At 38.2% G+C, this 17,842-nt stretch overlaps 1 protein-coding gene across 5 annotated transcripts in view; it reads right to left on the reverse strand.

The window, feature by feature from the left end:
• The window catches only part of MARK3 (microtubule affinity regulating kinase 3), a 65,448-nt gene that overhangs the window by 7,372 nt on the left and 40,234 nt on the right, over nucleotides 1-17,842 (reverse strand). For 2 of the 5 annotated variants that reach the window (XM_082485991.1, XM_082485989.1), the window contains exons 14-17: nucleotides 16,517-16,734; nucleotides 11,152-11,255; nucleotides 5,286-5,543; nucleotides 2,878-2,904 (exon numbers count right to left, since the gene is read on the reverse strand). In XM_082485991.1, coding sequence (XP_082342117.1) covers nucleotides 2,878-2,904; nucleotides 5,286-5,543; nucleotides 11,152-11,255; nucleotides 16,517-16,734 — 607 coding nt within the window. The remainder of the gene's footprint in view (nucleotides 1-2,877; nucleotides 2,905-5,285; nucleotides 5,544-11,151; nucleotides 11,256-16,516; nucleotides 16,735-17,842) is intronic. The other 3 variants (XM_082485992.1, XM_082485990.1, XM_082485993.1) reach the window with 2 other exon arrangements.

Below are 17,842 nucleotides of genomic sequence, written 5' to 3' on the forward strand. Positions count from 1 at the left end.
CACTTCTGCGGGAACCGCAAATTCCTAGTTTATGTTCTAAATTTTCTGCTTTTGCTTGTATTTTAACATAAATTAATTTTATGGACCAAAACGCTCCTTGGTCTTGAGAATGAAACAAATATAGAATCATAGAATGGTTTAGGTTGGAAAGGACCTTGAAGATCACAGAGTTCCAACCCCCCTGCCATAGGCAGGGGCACCTCTCACTAGCCCAGGTTGCCCAAGGCCACGTCCAGCCTGGCCTTGAACACCTCCAGGGATGGGGCCTCAACAACCTCTCTGGGCAACCTGTTCCAGCGCCTTACCACCCTCAAAGTGAAAAACTTCTTCCTAATGTTCAATCTGAACCTGCCCTCTTCCAGTTTAAAGCCATTCCCCCTAGTCCTATTGCTACATGCCCTTCTAAAAAGTCCTTCCCCGGCTCTCCTGTAGGCCCCCTTTAGGTACTGGAAGGCCGCAATAAGATCTCCCCGGAGCCTTCTCTTCTCCAGGCTGAACAGCCCCAACTCTTTCAGCCTCTCCTCATAGGAGAGGTGCTCCAGCCCTCGGATCATCCTCGTGACTCTCCTCTGGACACACTCCAGCACGTCCATGTCCTTCTTATATATAAGAAAGTTATGTTCTCATCTGTCATGCAATGCCTGTACATTATCTCCTTTATGGTTTGTGGAAGGCTTTAAAAAAATAAGAATTTTTCCATACATCTGTCCTGAGTTATGCTGTGCTTTTTCTGTTCTTTACATCTTTGTAAACTGTGTTAAAAATCCAAATAAACACAAAGAAAACTGTCGAAAAAGATAAGAAAAAACAGCAAAAAGGGAAAGACGCTCAAATAAGATCAATTTATGTAATGGAGAAAAGATGCTGCAATAAAATCCAGAACACAAAGTGATTTTTGCTGTCAGAAAAAAAAGTTAGACTTCCACAATATGCAGATTGGCAAGGACAGTGCATGGTATAAGAGATAGATATACATTTTATACCTCTGTGTACCAAGTACAATATTAGAACTTCGCAGTTAAAAAAAGAAGTAACTGATTATCTACTTTTATTCAGCTCCCCCAAATGATGTTACAGTACTATATATATGTGGTATTGGGTTATAGTAGTTCTCTCAGTATCAAAGAAAATGAGTTTAGGTAAGATTCATAGCATATAAAGTGATAAGAAACTGCCAAAACCCCCAAGGTTTTAATTTTAATTCTGTACCTATGCACAGGATCAGGTATGGGGGGACACCAGGCACGCTTAAAATAGAATTTTAAAAGCACAGTCTGGTCCTGCGTAGGTGACGTAAGGCTCTGCAAACCTGCAGTAGAAGCTGCAGCAGCTATTTCCACAATAGTCTAAGGTTTCTGCCTTAAGTCGAGGAAAAAAATTTTAAAAAATAAAATTAAGAATTTACCTTTTTTAAGTCTCAAATTTGAACAGCAACCTTCTAGTTTAAAACTTTACTCATATTAGCATTTTCCATCTGTCTCCAGAGCAGCAGCATAACAAACTTCCATGCACTCAGTTGTGGAGGTTGTACAGTCACAATCCTTTGTTTTAAAAGCAATGTGACTACAGAGAGACAAAGCTATATGTACCCCACAGCTCACGATGCACAATGGGTTCAAACTACTGCCGCTGCTCAGTTTCATCTGTAGGCTGCACGGGATGGTTCCCTTCCCTAACTGTTTGTGCATGTTCCTTCTCTCAAGTCACCTGTGACAATGCCAGCCAACCCAACCACCACCAATTCTAAACAGTCATGTTTGGAAGACCCCTGATTATTATTACTGTGGCGTGGAATTTACTTGCTTGATGGAGGCAGTACCTTTAGAATTGGACTGTACAAAATAACCCCAAATTTAAGTAGCTATGTACCTATCTCAGGTATCCCTGATCTAAATATTTCCTTGAAATGGTATGAAAGACTTCAAATTACAGTCACATCCATAGCCTTGCATTTTGAAAGTTAAAATAGATGGGGTTTTTTTGGACCTGTCTTTTTTTTTGCTAAGTAGCTGGAAATTGAAAGTACCACCCTTTAAGAAGCCACAAGATAGGATACAACTTAACAGAATGTCACCAGAGTCTACTGGAAAATGTACCCACGGGTCAAAATTCTATAACCAACTTTCACGAGTCATAGTGGATTAACAAGATATACGGCAGCTTGATTCATTCCCAAATTGTAAAACTAAATTCAATCCTTTGGGCTTGAAATGTGAATCAGACTTTTTGAGCTTTTCCCTTTTGTTAAGAAATTTGTATAGATGTTATATTTTTTTGTTTGTAACAGAAGTGCTCTATGTGCACTTCAGCTGCAATTCAGTTCAACAAATGCAACCCATTTTAAAATAAAGACACAGCCACTGCATCTTCATTCAATCCTCCATACAAAACTGTCAGATTCAGAACCGTGTTCAGTTTGCTTTCTATCGTATCAACTGCAGACAATACTTCAAACTGATTTTTTTTTTTAATAAAATATCATAAACCAAAGAGATAGAGAATGTAAATTTAGGATCACTTACCTTTATTTGCTTGTAACCTTATGTTTTGTTTATACTTTCATCATTGTTATCAAACACCTCATTCTTCAAACATAAGCATGCTAAGTGTATTAGTACAGAGAACAGAATTACTTTGGTACTACCAACTCTATCAAAGGAAGAAGAATTCACAAGGCATGCGTAGCATCTTGTTATACAGGTGCCACAGATTCTTAAGTATCGTCATGAGTTAATGGATTTATTCTATGCTTTCCTCTCAAGAGAGAAAGTATTTAGTTCTCAGCAGGAAGTTTAGTTTTCAGAAAACCAAGGCTAGAAAGCCAAATCTGTTGTTAATTGCAGGAGCCACTTTTTTTTAAATATAAATAAATCCTACCTTTTGATAAACCTGAATGACATGTTTCTAAAAGAAATTAAGCCAAAATAATAATTAACAAAAAGTTTGGTACAAAATAAATTGAAAAAGCCATTTAGAGCGAAACATGCAAAAAGATCTCATTTAAAATGCACAATGAAATTACACTTCAATACATTCTGAGAATAGGCAGTTGATTTAGGGTCTGAAGAGTCAAAATCTTAGCGTTACTATTTCCAAACTTAATTTTTCTGGGAAATATGCCACCAGTAGTTATTACAAATTAAAATATGTACTGGTGTCAAAACACTTTACAACTCATAATCTGCAAGGTCACATAAAAAGATGTTTTGATTTTCTTCACGTATTTCAAATACAGAGCAAAAATCTACCATAATTAGATCTTGAGTATCTTCAGAGTTAGGTTTCTTCCTTCCTTCATAATACTAGGTCAGACATGTTGTGCCAAAAACTGCTTTAAATATTTAGTTAATTTAGTGGCAGAAGCTGTGACAATTGCCTACACCAGAAAAAAAATTAGTGACTAAATCAAAAGGATTCTGATCTCCCCCAGATAATGCTAGAATAAATTCACAGGTTTTGAGGGTTTTTTAAATTTATTTACAGAGAAGAACCATAAACTTCTGTTTTGATGGGACTATCTACCTCCTCAGTAGTTTGTACAGCACCTAGTATAACAGAGCCCCAACCATAAGAGGTCCTCCAAGTGCAAACTTAACCATCTGTAACAGTGCTATTGTGTTACAACTGTACATTATTTAATCAAGTCCGGATGGAATTTAAACTATTGTTAAAAGCAGTGGGGAAAAAATTCTTTAAGAAAACCACACTGCACTGCAAAAGTTGAAACTTGGAGGTAATGATAGAAGCTTGAATGCTGCCTAAACAACTGAGTGACACACAATGACAAATTGTATGTTCCAGCAGCACAAGTGAAAAGCATGTTCACAGTTTGAGTGTCCACATTTGGAACGTCAGACGGAAAATTAAGTAAGGATATTACAAACAAAAGTAAAGAAAGAAAGATGTGCCAAAAGGATGTGTTTGATTAAGACTTCACTTGACAAAAGCAGATGTTCTTAAAAGAAAATAAATATTCAAATTAATCTCCTATCTCTCAACAGAAAAAGAAGAAACATATTTCCCAGGGAAGTGTTAGCTGGCAGAGAGCTGAGCAGGGAAAGAAACTAATGAAAGGCTAGGCTGTCACTTTTTCGTTTTTTCACAAAAAGAACTACTACATTTTAAAAGAAAGCCACTCTCTGAATTGAAATTGTCCAGCTGTGAAAAACTGGGGTTTGGCTCAGCATTACTTTGTAGGAATGGGAGACTATGAAGAGGATGCTGAGATGGAGGCACGTATAGTTGCTGAACGGACAGGAAGGAAATGGCTTGGTGCTGATGTGACATAAGCCCAAAACAAAAGCAAGCAAGCTGAGATCAGAATTATATATTCCAAAACAAATTTCACATGATGAGGAGGGTACAAAAGCATGGAGATTATCTTAAGGCAAAGATAAACAAACCCTCACTTCTGTGAGCACAAGTTGTAGATATCAGAGTGGTCTGAAGTATGTGGTATGTGAACTGACAAGTTTTAAATATAGAAGGAAAAGAGGTGGGTTTCAATTTTAGGATTTGTAGAAACTAATTTAAATCATACATGGATTTGAAAATAAAAGTCAAATTAGAATAAAACTGTTAGTGCAGGAAGAACACCTGCTTAAGCTAGGCTTTGGCTAGACCAACACACCTTCACACCAAAACCAGAATCTACACCTGAAATAAAGGTCAAAATAGGAGTAAGTTTTTCAAGGTTTGACCAGACTCCTGCCTAGACTGAAACCATAGTACTGCCATTATATTAATATGGCCTATGCTAGCACTACTCCCAAAAGATGCTTTTGTGTCCTGCCCCTACCCTTCACCTGTAACCTATTCGTGTGTTGCCAGCAAGATTATTCTGGAAATATTAAGTCTAAATGATTGGGAAACACAACCTGACCTTCTAATGCTACATTCAACATCAAGACTGGGATCCTAGTTTATGCTGTCAACTGACAGACCATGCAGTCAGAGAGAGCAGCTTCTGAACTGAGCTGAAATGTTTCAGCTCTGCAGCATCTGTACCTCAGACATGAGGACGACAAGCACAGAAGAAACAGCACAGACAAAGCTGTCTCTCTTTTTATCCCATTTGATTCAACTGCTAAAAACAAATGGCATCTGTAACCAAAAAGAACTAAAAAAAAAAAAAAAAAAAATCATAAGGCAGTGCATCTTAAGCTGTGGAAATTGTTAAGCCATTAATCAGAGAATGTGGACAAAACAACCTAAGCAACGAACTACTAGGTATGTCTACTACCCAATAAAAAGGAAACATTGCATTACCATTTTAAGAGGCTTACCTTCGTGTTAGTTTTGAAGTTAGTTTACTAAATAGATTAGTGGAACCCCTGGTTCGAGTCTGTGAGAGTGGTGTTGCTTCATGAGACAGACTGGGGGATGCTGGCGGTCCGTTGTAGGTAGCAGTACGTCGCTCTCTGAGCTGGCCGTGGAAAGTGCTCCGACTAGCTGTTCCTCTGGGGAAACGAATACGATCAGGTGTGGTTGCACTGCTAATGCTGTGAGTTGAAGCAACAGGAGTTCTCTGATCGGGAATAGTGCTAGAGCAGAAAACAAAAAACAACGCTAGAACTTCTTTACAGAAGCACTACGGTTCTGCAGGAAACACAAAACACTACGTTCTACAGTAAAGCATAAGCAGACACTTTTATATAGGCCAGGGTTGGAAATATCAACATTATTACAGCACTGTATGGAATCAAAACTCGTAAGAAGTTAGGATTAAGAGGCTGCCGAAACAGAAACCTACATAGGCAGAAAAATGCAACAGGAGTATCCTGGAAAAGACCAGATAAACTAGGTGCGCAATGTTTCACCGAGAAGCCTAATAAAAGAATAGATGAGTAACGTTTCCTCCCAGGAAAGAGAAGCAATAGGTAACTTTAGTGTCTCTCCCTCCACATTCTATATATCCATCTTTGAAAATCTTACTAATTTGAAAGTATCCTACACAAAATTCTCTACAAGTGAACCGCTCCCAGCAGTGAAGTCCTTCAGGATACACAGTTAAAAAGTCTCCCACAAACTTTGACAATAGGGAATGTCCAATACTCCTAACACTAGGAAAAAAGTTAAGGTTCATTATTGCAGGATTATGTCACAGACAGCCTGACACACCACAAGACAAATGTAAACAAGACTAAAAAAAATGAGGAAACACACATCTTGTGGGCAATATATACTAGAACAGTCTAGGACTAAAATTCCACAGCACAAAGTTAAGAAGCAGTGGGTATAAGTTAGTTTCACAACGATTTCAGGTTCTTACATAGGCCTGAAGTTATCTGCGCCATTGTCTATTGGAGGCAACATCATCTTCGTGTGCACAGAGGCTGACATGGACATCGACTTCTGATGTCGCAGCCGAACACTGGAGAAGGATGTAGTACAAACTGAAGCAGGGCTAGCTGCGTAAGCGAACATTTCTGTCAGGCTGTGAGGGGGTTTGGGTTCAGGCAGAGGCAGAAAGAAGAGCATGATGGACCAACAAGAAACTACTGCATAGAAAAAAAGCAAACTTTTCCTTCTATTAACTGATTTATCAAAGAACATGAACTCTAACAGCCCTCTTCTATGTAAACAGCAGTAACTACTCTACGCTCCCCTTAAAAAGCATCCGTAGTATAGCACTTGACATCTACAAAGTGATCATTCTCATACCATTAGCATTAGTTTCCAGTAATACCCTCCTTGACATACAGAACCTGAATAACTCAATGTTCTGTGCCAAAGCACTAGTATAAAGCACTGATGTAATTCATATTGCTCTTAACATTAAAAAACGCATTAAAAAACCCCACTAACTGCACTTTCCAAAAAAATGATGATGGCTCCATTACTTTGTTTTCAGAATGTATCTGTGTTAAAAGAAATCAATGTAAGCTGGGCAAGCTGTCAAATCTTGAGCTGCATCTGATAACCGAGGGACTTCACAGGCACAATCGAAAACAGTAATATTATGATCTTTAACAAGTCCAGAGAGGCCCAATCAAAAAGGCTACCGTTACTCAACCTGTACATGTAGGAGGCAATGCATAATGCTTAATGTTCTCTGAAGAAAGAGGTACCACTGTTGAAGAGCATCTCATAATGCTTGGCCACAAACCTTAAATTCTCCAAATCACCATTCAGGCTTTGAAAGAAGGTCTACATTGCTGTCTTAGGAGAATGGCCAGTAAGCTGCCAGCTGTATAATATGTTAAAACAGGAGTATGAAATCTTTCTTTCGGCCAAAACACTCTTTGCAGCCTTCATTTATCTAGTAATGATAAGGACAGGAGAAAACTGAGAGGCCACAATGTGTATCGGGCCTTTCAGGCTACCACACCGTATATCATTCATCTCAAGTTTGCTTTAAAAGTAAGACAATTTTAATTCAGAAATATTGTCCAAGGCTAAGAAACCAGTAGTTGTCAGTAACAGTTTCATGACACTGCATGTTCACTTCCAAGTTATTTCATAGCTACACATAGTGAACTTCAAGTCCTGTTATCTCATTCTGGTATGTCAGACTTCAGAGAGGAGAATGCCAGTCCAGCTACAAGTATCAGCTGACCCACTTCTCGGGCTTAGCTCTCAAAGCACTAGAAGAAAACACCTCACAGCTCAGACATCAGAACTGCTGGCTAAAATGCTTAGCAAAATTTACTTCTTTTTGGTTTGTTTTTAACTTTTCGGAATCTAGAAAACTCCGAGTCATGCATGCATCTCTTTACAATGCCGAATCCAGCAGGATGCCAACTACAACCACTACTACAACGAAGCCTGCTACACAGCCCAGCTTTTACATTACCCCAGGGTATTAAGAAACTATAAGAAAACGAGCATTCATCTCAAAAGCAATACCCCAAAGTCAAGTAATCCCCTAATAGTTGGTCACTAGCCTCTCAATCACTTCTAGCTCCTTTCATCTCAATGTGTCACAAAAGATAAAGGAGAAAGAATCCAGTTGTACAACATGTTAGACCCGAGTTTTATTTAGTCACCTGCCTCCAAAGATGTGATAGCTAAAAGGTATCAATAAGGTACCAGAGCACATATTAAAGCATTTATATTTCTTCCTCTGAAGCTTTGCTAGAAATCAGCTTCCTTGGATTACTAGCCTGGGAAGACAGAAACAGCAAGCTAACATTCGCCAATTAGAGCCAAGGCTTATTAAAAATCTGAGGCTGTTGTAAATCATTTTGTTACAAATAATTTAAAGCAATTGCCTATCATTATGACGAGTGTTTCATGAGTCCCCAAGAGCGCTAATTAATGCTCAGGCTTTGGAGGAAAGCCAACAGAGTGATCTCCAGCAGAATGCCTGTGTCAGTCCCACAATGTGTTGAAGTAGGGATGTGCAACCTAAAACCCCTTTGTTTCTACCAGTCTGGCATGGGGTCTTCAAGACTACTTTCTCCAACATCAAGTCAACTAGCTGACTATCGATTCTTCAAAGTTTCCATACCTTCAGAAATGGTGCCTTCTCAGCGTTCAATGTGCAAGATAAAAACAGAACAGGGAACATTTGAACACTTTCTCAACAGAAATAACAGAGACTTTGAATGCACACATCTTGCCTTTTAAGGCAAGTCTCTCAAGTTTTCACTGGGTCACAGTCAGTATCTGACTGGCCGTGGAAAATCCAAAATCAAATCTGTAACAAATCATTTATAGTAATTACTCCTGCCTTTAACATTTGCCACCAATAGACGTTGCAAAAGAACAGAAAGCATTTTTAACAAAACCTTGGATTTATACAAAGCCTGGGTTCTACTTCAGATCTTGCTTCACAGAAGAAAAACCACGACAAGTTTCTAAAGTTACTTTCTGCCAAGATGAGAGTGCAATAATATTAGAGATACTACAGAAACACCTGAAGGCAGGCAGAATTCTTTCTGAAGAGCCAGTCCCATCGACAGCCATGTTTGTTTAGCCTGCATTAAAGGTCCCTGTGTTTCATGTGATCAGTCAAGCCTTTGCCCAGTTACAGCAACAAAATATATTCAGACGCAAATTCTGAATTCTGTGCCAAAACAGAGTAATTCTGAAACGGTGCCAAAATGAATGTGCAGTTTAGCATTGAAGCATTTCAGACAATGAGAAGTCTCCAACTGTAGAACAATTAGCAATGCATTCTCGTCATCTGTTCTTGTTTTAACACTCTATAAAGAATAATGAAAGTGGTAATCACAAATACATGATAAAAAGCTATGAAGATCTTTTTTTTTTTTTCCTGACAATGAAAATATAAATGCCTAGATGTTTCAAATGACCCAAATAGGACTAAAATTTGCAGGATAAGCAAATGATGTTTAGATACCATATTGACAATAAAAGGCAAGTTACATAAGGATAACCAATTATGGATATAAAACAGAGTTAATATAATGCCCATATGTGACAAACGAGAAAGACAGCAGTTTGCTGAGAAACTCAAAGTCGGAGAAAAAAATATAGTAACAACTTCAAAAGGAATATGAAGTTACTCCTAAATTAAGGGGACATCTGAATCCCACACATTCCTAGTAAACAATATCTAGTAACGTTTTAAAAATGTAATAAAGACATTGTAGACAAGATATTGCAAAGATATTAGTTTAAAGATGAACAAAAATGTTATTAAACCAAGAAACCGAGTAATCAAATCTGATCAAAACTGTTTTGGACAGAAAGGTTCATTTTTCAGAGAGTTTGGAAAGAAAAAAGCTATTGACGTATCAAATCAAAGAAAGAATGGTGAGCTTTAATCTAAACAAACTTGGTAACGTGAACAAGGACTAATCAATGAAGGCTGAGACAGACACACTAAGAGACAGTACCAAATAGCTGTGCTGTACTTCACAAGACAGTTGACTGCAGGCCCAGCTGGCCAGCTAGACTTTTGGCACTCTTCAAACTTATACTTGACTTTTTCCTTAATCACTTTCAGTTTGCAGAAAGCTAGGAGGAAGAGACAGGGTCAAAATCATGTTCTTTATCCCTAGGTTCCAGGGCTCAAACAAGAGACAGAGAGACTTTCCATTCAACATCACAACTTTGCCACTCTTCCTTATAAACTGCTGAAAGGAAGGTGGAAAATTCTGTGCAAAAAATGGCAGATCTTTCACCAACTTCAACACGAGCTAGAAGAAAAGTAATTTCTTTCCACCCTTTACAATATATCATAAGATTAGGAAGGGGTGGAGAAAATTGGAAAGAGTAGGAGAGAGGTAAGCATTCCTCCGAGCTTAAGCATTTTTATTAAGTACTAGCTATCTGGGCACTCTCCTGGCAATGGTCAACTACTTTATTGTTACCAGCTTTTGCGACCAGTAAAATTCTGTGAAAAAAGTGTCGGTTGGAACTTAAAACACCTCAGCCAGCCAGGAAATTTGATGGTATTCTTCAAAAGTGTTACTCTATACCTAATGTCTATGATCACTATCATATTCATTTTCTACAGCTCTCCTCAGCCTGTGCTAGATGGGGAAGGATGGCACAAGATACGGCTATGGTGTCAACACAAGAACTGGTTAACTCCAATTCCATTGCATGCTCCAGTCAGGCTTTTATTCATTAAAGTAAGAGGAAAGCTGTTATTTCTCTGACTGTTTTCAACTGAGAATTTGGAAGTATCAGTGCTTCCCTCCTCAAGATGAGCTCTGTAAATACTGGGAAGCAATTAAACTACAAGGATATCAGTAAAGAATGTTTTTATAGTCCAAGACAATGGCCTATCACTGTTTCATCTTTGCTCAGAAAAACTTCGTAGAAAAAACGCTATTCCAAATAATCCTAACAAAGCACAGTTTAGAGTGAAATGTAAAAATACAATGGCCCAAGAGAGATGGACTTTGTAGTTTGACACTGAACAAGCCTCTTCTGCAAGCATATGTTGTCTGGCCACGCCACAGGAGTTAACTGATTTAAGATGAAGGCTGTACAAGTATGACATGTATTTGACCAGAAATTAGGCTCTTCCTTTTACATTCTAAGTATGAAGACTGTATGACTTAAGCACAGAAAAAAGCCCCAACATACATACAGGTGCTCCATAACCAGAGATCTGTACTCACCTTTCATTAAGAATTACACTAGAATATTACTGTTTTTTAAATAAGGCGTTATAATTTTTTGGAAATGTGAAGACAAGGGACATACACCATAGGAAGACATTTCATATACCTGTTCTCCTTGCCATTTTGTATCACTGAATGCCTATCAGCAGTGGTTCTTTCACTACAAACATATGTGTTGCGCCGTGTCATTGCTCCAGGGGCGGTATTATTCTACAATTAAAAAACATAGGCTTGTTATTCCCCACAAAAGGCTTTTCTGGGGTTAAGTCGACATATAATTAAAGGCTGTTTTACTTCATGCTAGTTCTACACAGTTCTAAAACTTACAATAATTCAATAAGGTAATACACAAACACCCCCCAGTATTGTTAAGGAATAATGCAATCAGAAAAAATAATTCTAACAAGTTGTTCTTGTATTTCATGTTGATGGCTCAAAATTATTATCACTTAAAGTTTTTAATTACCAACGTTCTGAATTACAAGTTCTCAGTATGTATAGCATTCATCTACATCTGGATAGCCTATGTCTTTATAGCCTATTTTTGAAATACTTTACCACTTGTAGATTGTAGAATTTTCCTTTAAGTTAAAATCATACCCTTAAACAAGATAGGAAAAGCAAAGACTTAAGAAACAAATGTGGTAAAATTCAATGGGAAGGTAAACATGAACTTCTAAATATTAAAATACTATAAAACACTAGACAAGTTTTAAAAAAAGGGAAGAATAACTGAAATTAAAGAGACAAATTGCAGAGAATTTTAATAAGACATTTTTAAAAACATACATTTAAATACAAGTATAATACATTGAGGACAAGAGAACCAGGGGAACTTAAACTACAGACCTTACTTTAGAGGGGAGAAAAGAAATAGAATTACTTTGCCTCTGTCTTTACAGAGAAAGAGGGTGGAGATATGCCCAAGTTGGCGGTCAATTTTCCAGGAACGACTGAGAAGCTAGGTAATTCACAGATAACAGAATTATAAAATGTTAGATGCAATTACCGTAGGAAAAGCATGGTGGTCCAGATAAACATGCACCCCAGGTTGTAGAGGAAGTAAAAGCCGGCAAGCCTTAGATTTTTACTCCCCACCCCAAGAACATAACACAGGAAACTGCACATGGTTGGAAATTGGAAAAATCCTTTAAAAATTGTCTTTAAAGAAAAGGATCACGGGGCAAAGCAGGAAGCAAAATAGGCTATTAACTTTAAACATCACTGCTGGGGAAAGTCTTGAAGGAGGCTGGCTTAAGGGAATGACCGGTCAGCACCTGGATAAGCACATGTTGAGTAAGGATGGCCACTAAGAATCAGGCAGGGGACTTCATGCTCAACTAACCTTTTGGAGCTCTTTGAAGAATTACTGCTATGATAGACAAGGGAAATTCAGCGGATTTTTAAAATAGCATTAAGAAAAGGTTTCACATAAATGGTCACAGAGAGAATCACGGGAAGAAGGATAAAAAGGATAAAGAAAAAAAAAAAGTTCAAGCACAAAAGGAGAGTAGCCAAACCTTTTTTGTTGCCGAACCTGAAATAAAACTGTTAAAGTGGAATATTCTCAATAACCAGCAAAAGGTTCACCAGTGCCTTAAGGCAAAATATTTGCTATACAAGGAGTCTCGGGGAACTCAAACCCTGAGCTGCAGCTTTAACAATGAAGCCATCTTGTCTGTTTAAAAGACTGCTGGCCTGTTGCACATCTTCACATGAACGTACACATAAAAATGAGAAGCGAACTGCATGACCTTCTGGTGTTAAAAAGTACAAAGAGTATCAAGAGTATTTTAGATTCGCAGAACTATTAATTAAATCATAAGTAGTACGTAGTTGTCTCAAGGACTCTCAAGTATTCTTCACTGGATATTCCTTAGGGACAGGCATGAGCCAAGCATCAGCAGAAGTCCTCCTGGCCCTTTCCTTGTACTTTATTCCTTACACATCCCCTTGCCTTCAAATCTGTTCATTTATTTTAAATAATACATTGATTCTTATACTTTCCTCTGACATTTGTCATTGTGCAAACTCCTCCTCTTTACTAAACTTGCTAGTAATGAAACTGTGCACCTAATGTGAAGTTTTGGTTATATGTTGCATATTAATATTTTCATATAATGTTGTTCTGTGTTCCTGAATATATTAGAGAACGAAGCACCTACAAAATCTGAATGTATTTCTGGTGAGGAATATGCACGATAATGGGTGGCTTACTTCTTTACACCTGCTCCCTTAGAACATTAAATGCTTGTTTCCCTTGACAAGCCACCACATAACATCAAAATGTACTGTGATGTTGCACATCTAGAAAGACAAGACAGCAACCTCTGTGCTGGATCAAACTTTAAAGACTATGCATTTTCAGGTCTGGGAGAGGACAAGTTTTGGTATTCATATCTGGAATCAGAGGACTCTTAAGATGCCCCTTCCCAGCTCTTTCTGAACGCAAAGACAGAAGGATCAGTATACATTTTTTTCTGTTTGGCTCAGATTTCAGAGGTCATGAGAGGAAATTTAAGCATTTGAAGATATCAAGTTTCCGTTTTAGCAGGAATACTGCCTTGGCATTGGGGCCTTTACACTTTTTAGCATACGACCTTTCACGATTCATCAAGGAAGCTCTTCAGCTACGACTTTTCTGTTTAGCCAATCTACAGACTATTAATGTCTGGACATGACTAAATTGCACAGATGCACAGCACAGGAAGCCTGGAACTGGTGTCAACCACGCTCCCCGATGGAATGACAACCCCTAGGGTTAGGGTCAGCTGCATAAGTTCAGCCTTGTGGCACCATCTGCCTTCTTTGCAAGAGGTGTTGACACCGCAAAAGCACATGTTGAGACTTCTGAGCATATGCACAAGCTCCAATCACAGCACAAAGGATGAACGTGTGGTACAGAGTCCTCCTCTTTTCCTATAGAGTCTTGTGCCCACTGCTTAGGCAGGCCGTTTTCACATGAAGAGACACCAAGGCGAGAACTGATGAAACACTTCCAAAGAATCAGCTTCTGACTTAGAATAATGAACCAATCTATTTACTTAAGAGCACTCGTATGTTTTTCGGTCCTAAACGATTTTACAAACATATCATCTACTCTCCTCTTCCAGTTTTCTTAAAGCTATATTAAGGGCTCTGTGGCAGCCTTCTTACAAGCATTGAGGAAAAATCCAAAGCTGTGAGTAATAAACAAGGAGTTATTAGTTGCTGCTAACTATGCAACCCCTGTAGCACATTTTTGTTATTAATTTGGTATTTACCCGATGAACCTGAAGCTTCTGATGTGCACTTGTTCAGCTTGCAGAACTATTTATCTTGCAAGAGTTTAAAGACTGTCAACTTTACAAGTACAGCTTGGAGCACCTTACTCCAACCCCAGACTTAGCTATCTGATCCACAAGCACAACTCTTACATGCTTGTAAGCTTTGTTATTTAATAAGAGCAGCACACAACTGGCTAAGGGTCTCCAGCGAGGACCAGTTCTACTACTTCCGCTGTATCTTTCAAAAGTAGTAACTGTTTTTAAACAGTATTTTTCTGTCACTTCAGTGATTTTCTCATCATGTTACTGATTCTAGGACTTCAGTGCTCAGTGAAAACACAAACTCTCTCCACCTCAAACTTTTTACTTTTTTCAACTTCAGGACAAATATGGTAACTCCAATATCTTTTTTTTCCTTCTAGAGGCATGCCAATACTGTAAGAAATAAAACTCCCTAATCAGTTCCAGAAATTGTGTAAAAAGTCAGTGCTTCCTCCATCCCCAACAGCCAGAAAGCAAAAGACTAATGTCTAGCCGGGGGGTGGGGAGAAATAAGAGAGTTTGCACAGTCTGACATAGAGCTATAAACAGAGACAATTTTAAACTAATTAATGAATCACTAATTAATTGAGTGACATCACAAGTCTGATTCCATGTTCACCACCTCGTACCACTGCTTGTAAAAGCTCAGTTGCACACTGAATCAGAAGAGGGTAGTATCCTATGGTTATGAGCTCAAATTTTATGTCAGCTACAGTAGTAAGAAATTTGCAATAAGACTACTGGAATAAATCCCCAGGATTTGGGAGTGGTATAGAATAGCAGATCAAAATACTAAAGATCCTAAATGTAAAACATGTTGTAACTGTGATGCAAAACTTTCAAATAAGGCACTAAACAATACTTTAAAAAGTCCAACGTAGGACAAAATTGATTTGATTTTCCTACCATTTTGAGACTCAGCAGCTAAGAACTATCATTTAAGAAGAAACAAAATCTGATCAAAAACCAAGGGAAAGGGCAGGGGGCCACAAAAGTTACAAGGGTCCCCCAAATTCTTGAGCTTTTGCTCACATTTATGAATAACAGCTGCTACAGTAGAAGATGTGTCTTTCCAAGGAATCTCTTTGGCTGAAATCCTCCAGCCGAGTCACTATCAGCCACTGAGCCAACTGACAATACAGAGCCAAAAAAGTAAGACAAATCTTATTTTACTTCTTTTGCTTCAGATTGTCAAAAAGCTGTGAGCTCAGGAAGTTTTGTTCCCATTTGTTGTGGTAATGGTGCTGAGCATATGACCAAATATGAGCTTTGTGGGATAAGTTTAAAAAAAAAGTAAAAATCACTCCATTGCAAGTTGAATAAAGAACTGGGAAATTATTTTTTCTGATAAAGAAGGAAGTTTTTCAGTACAAAATCCAAAAGTTTTAGAAACTAAACATGACAAGATTCAAGAGTTACTACGTGAAAACCGATTTCCAACTTTGCCTCAGAGGGAGTCACCACAGAGTATACAAGTTGAAGCCAAACCAAACAAAGGAGTTTCTTTCTTTTGGTACAATGCCTACTGCTTGACCCTGTAAGATCACTAGTTATGCGCTTAGTGTGTGGGGTTTTTTTGTGGCTGAGGTTTAGGTACAGGTGGGGGACGCCCAAAAGGACAAAAGCCAGGCGCGCTGCTTTTAAACACAGGTTGAAATACAACTTTCAACTGTTTTTAGAGCTATATTTCCTTGATAATCTTAATATATATAACTATGACTTGGAATAGCCTGTTTGAGAATAAAGATGAGGTGGCTTCTTATACACATGAAACTATAACAACAGATTTCATTCTCCTTACAGAGGCCACAGAAGAGTAGCTGCTGCTATCAGAAATAACTCATAGGAAATTTCAGGGGACAGCCTTTGGGTTGTTTCTTTTCTCTTTTTTTTTTTCTTAAATGATTTTTTAATACCTAAATTATGTCTGTTGACCAACAGCTAATAGTGCTAATATTAATAACTACTAACTGCTTCAGGAATATTAGAGGTAACCTGAGCAGCTGACTGATGCAGGGGAAAAAAAGGCAATAGTATGAGATACCTACATTTACTTTTGATGAAAGAAAAGTAAAATCAGCACCACTGATAAATCACAGGTTTAACACTTTTTCACCCCTCAAAAACATTTCATGGTTTTGGTAAGTAAGTGTTTCTACTTACACTGGGAACAGCCGAACTTTTCTTACGTTCAGGAATATCAGCCTTATTGGGATTGCTGGCATTTCCAAGCATTGGACTAGCTGGTGCAATTCCTCTTCCTGCAACAGCACTACTGCTGGATTTTCTTGACTGAATTCCTTCCTCTTTGAGGTCACTGTCTGTAGTACTAGTCTGGCTTCTTTTGGGATATGCCACTACTGAGGGGATGGATGGTCCAGCTTAAAACACAAGGAAGAAGAACAGGAAAAGGATTTTTCTTCTCAGAAGTTCAGTATCTATTTTTCACTACAATGAAAACGCATTGACACATGAGAATCAAAATAATTAACACTGGGAATCAGATTTCCAAAAAGGTGATTATTTAAATTACTGAAATATGCATATTTCAGAAGACAGTACTGTGAAAAACAAAACACTTTCCAAACTTTTTTTTTTTCCCCTCTTTAAGGGTGTAGGGGACATAAGGGAGGCAACGACGCCACACAGACACAATACCCTGAAGCAAGGCCCCCCATTTTGCAATAAAATATGACAGATTTGATATTCAAATGAACTCTAGTAAGGCTTCCCCTTATATTATAATTCAAAGATACATAACTCTCTTCTTTTTACTTTGCTAAGGACAGAAGGGCCATAATAACAGACAATTATGTGAATAATTATGTGAAGATATTACTTGATTTCCATGAAAGAATTACGAATTTAATGGAGTGTTCTGGTGTTTGAGTGCTGGCATTGGTTTGGCTTGGTAGGAAAAAAACCTTTAGAACCATCTTAAAGACACTTAACAAGTAACTTACTCTCATTCAAATCAGAGGATCTTTCATTAGCACAAAGCTGGCACACACTGTCCAAGCCAATCTGTGATAAAATTGGGCTCCTGAAACTGGTACCTGGTGACACAACACCAGCAGCACTAACGACCATCGGACTGCGCTCCTGCAACAGCCCAGAAGCAGGGGTGGTTTGCCACCAGCCTCCCCAGGTGTGCCAGAACACCCGAGAATGAAGCAGCCCCTTCAACAGTCCCAAGCTCCCTCCTGCTTTAATAGGTTCCTGGACACTGGGAAAAGCCTGGGGAGATGTCAGCATTGTGTTTTCTACTGTCTCAAGATACATCAACTTTGTAGTTAGTGTTGTAATAAGAATTAATCGAGAAGTGTATGTATATACACACACATAAAAATGCATACATAAAAACATATATATATATAAATACATTAAAAAGCATCACAAAACACAATAACCACCATCCCAGGAGACTCCCCAAGGAAAGCAACGTCTGAATGTACTTGACCTAAACACAGACTCCTTTTATGAGTCTGG

The sequence above is a fragment of the Vanellus vanellus genome (genome assembly GCF_965231255.1).
Source record: "Vanellus vanellus genome assembly, chromosome: 6".
Lineage (NCBI taxonomy): Eukaryota > Metazoa > Chordata > Aves > Charadriiformes > Charadriidae > Vanellus > Vanellus vanellus.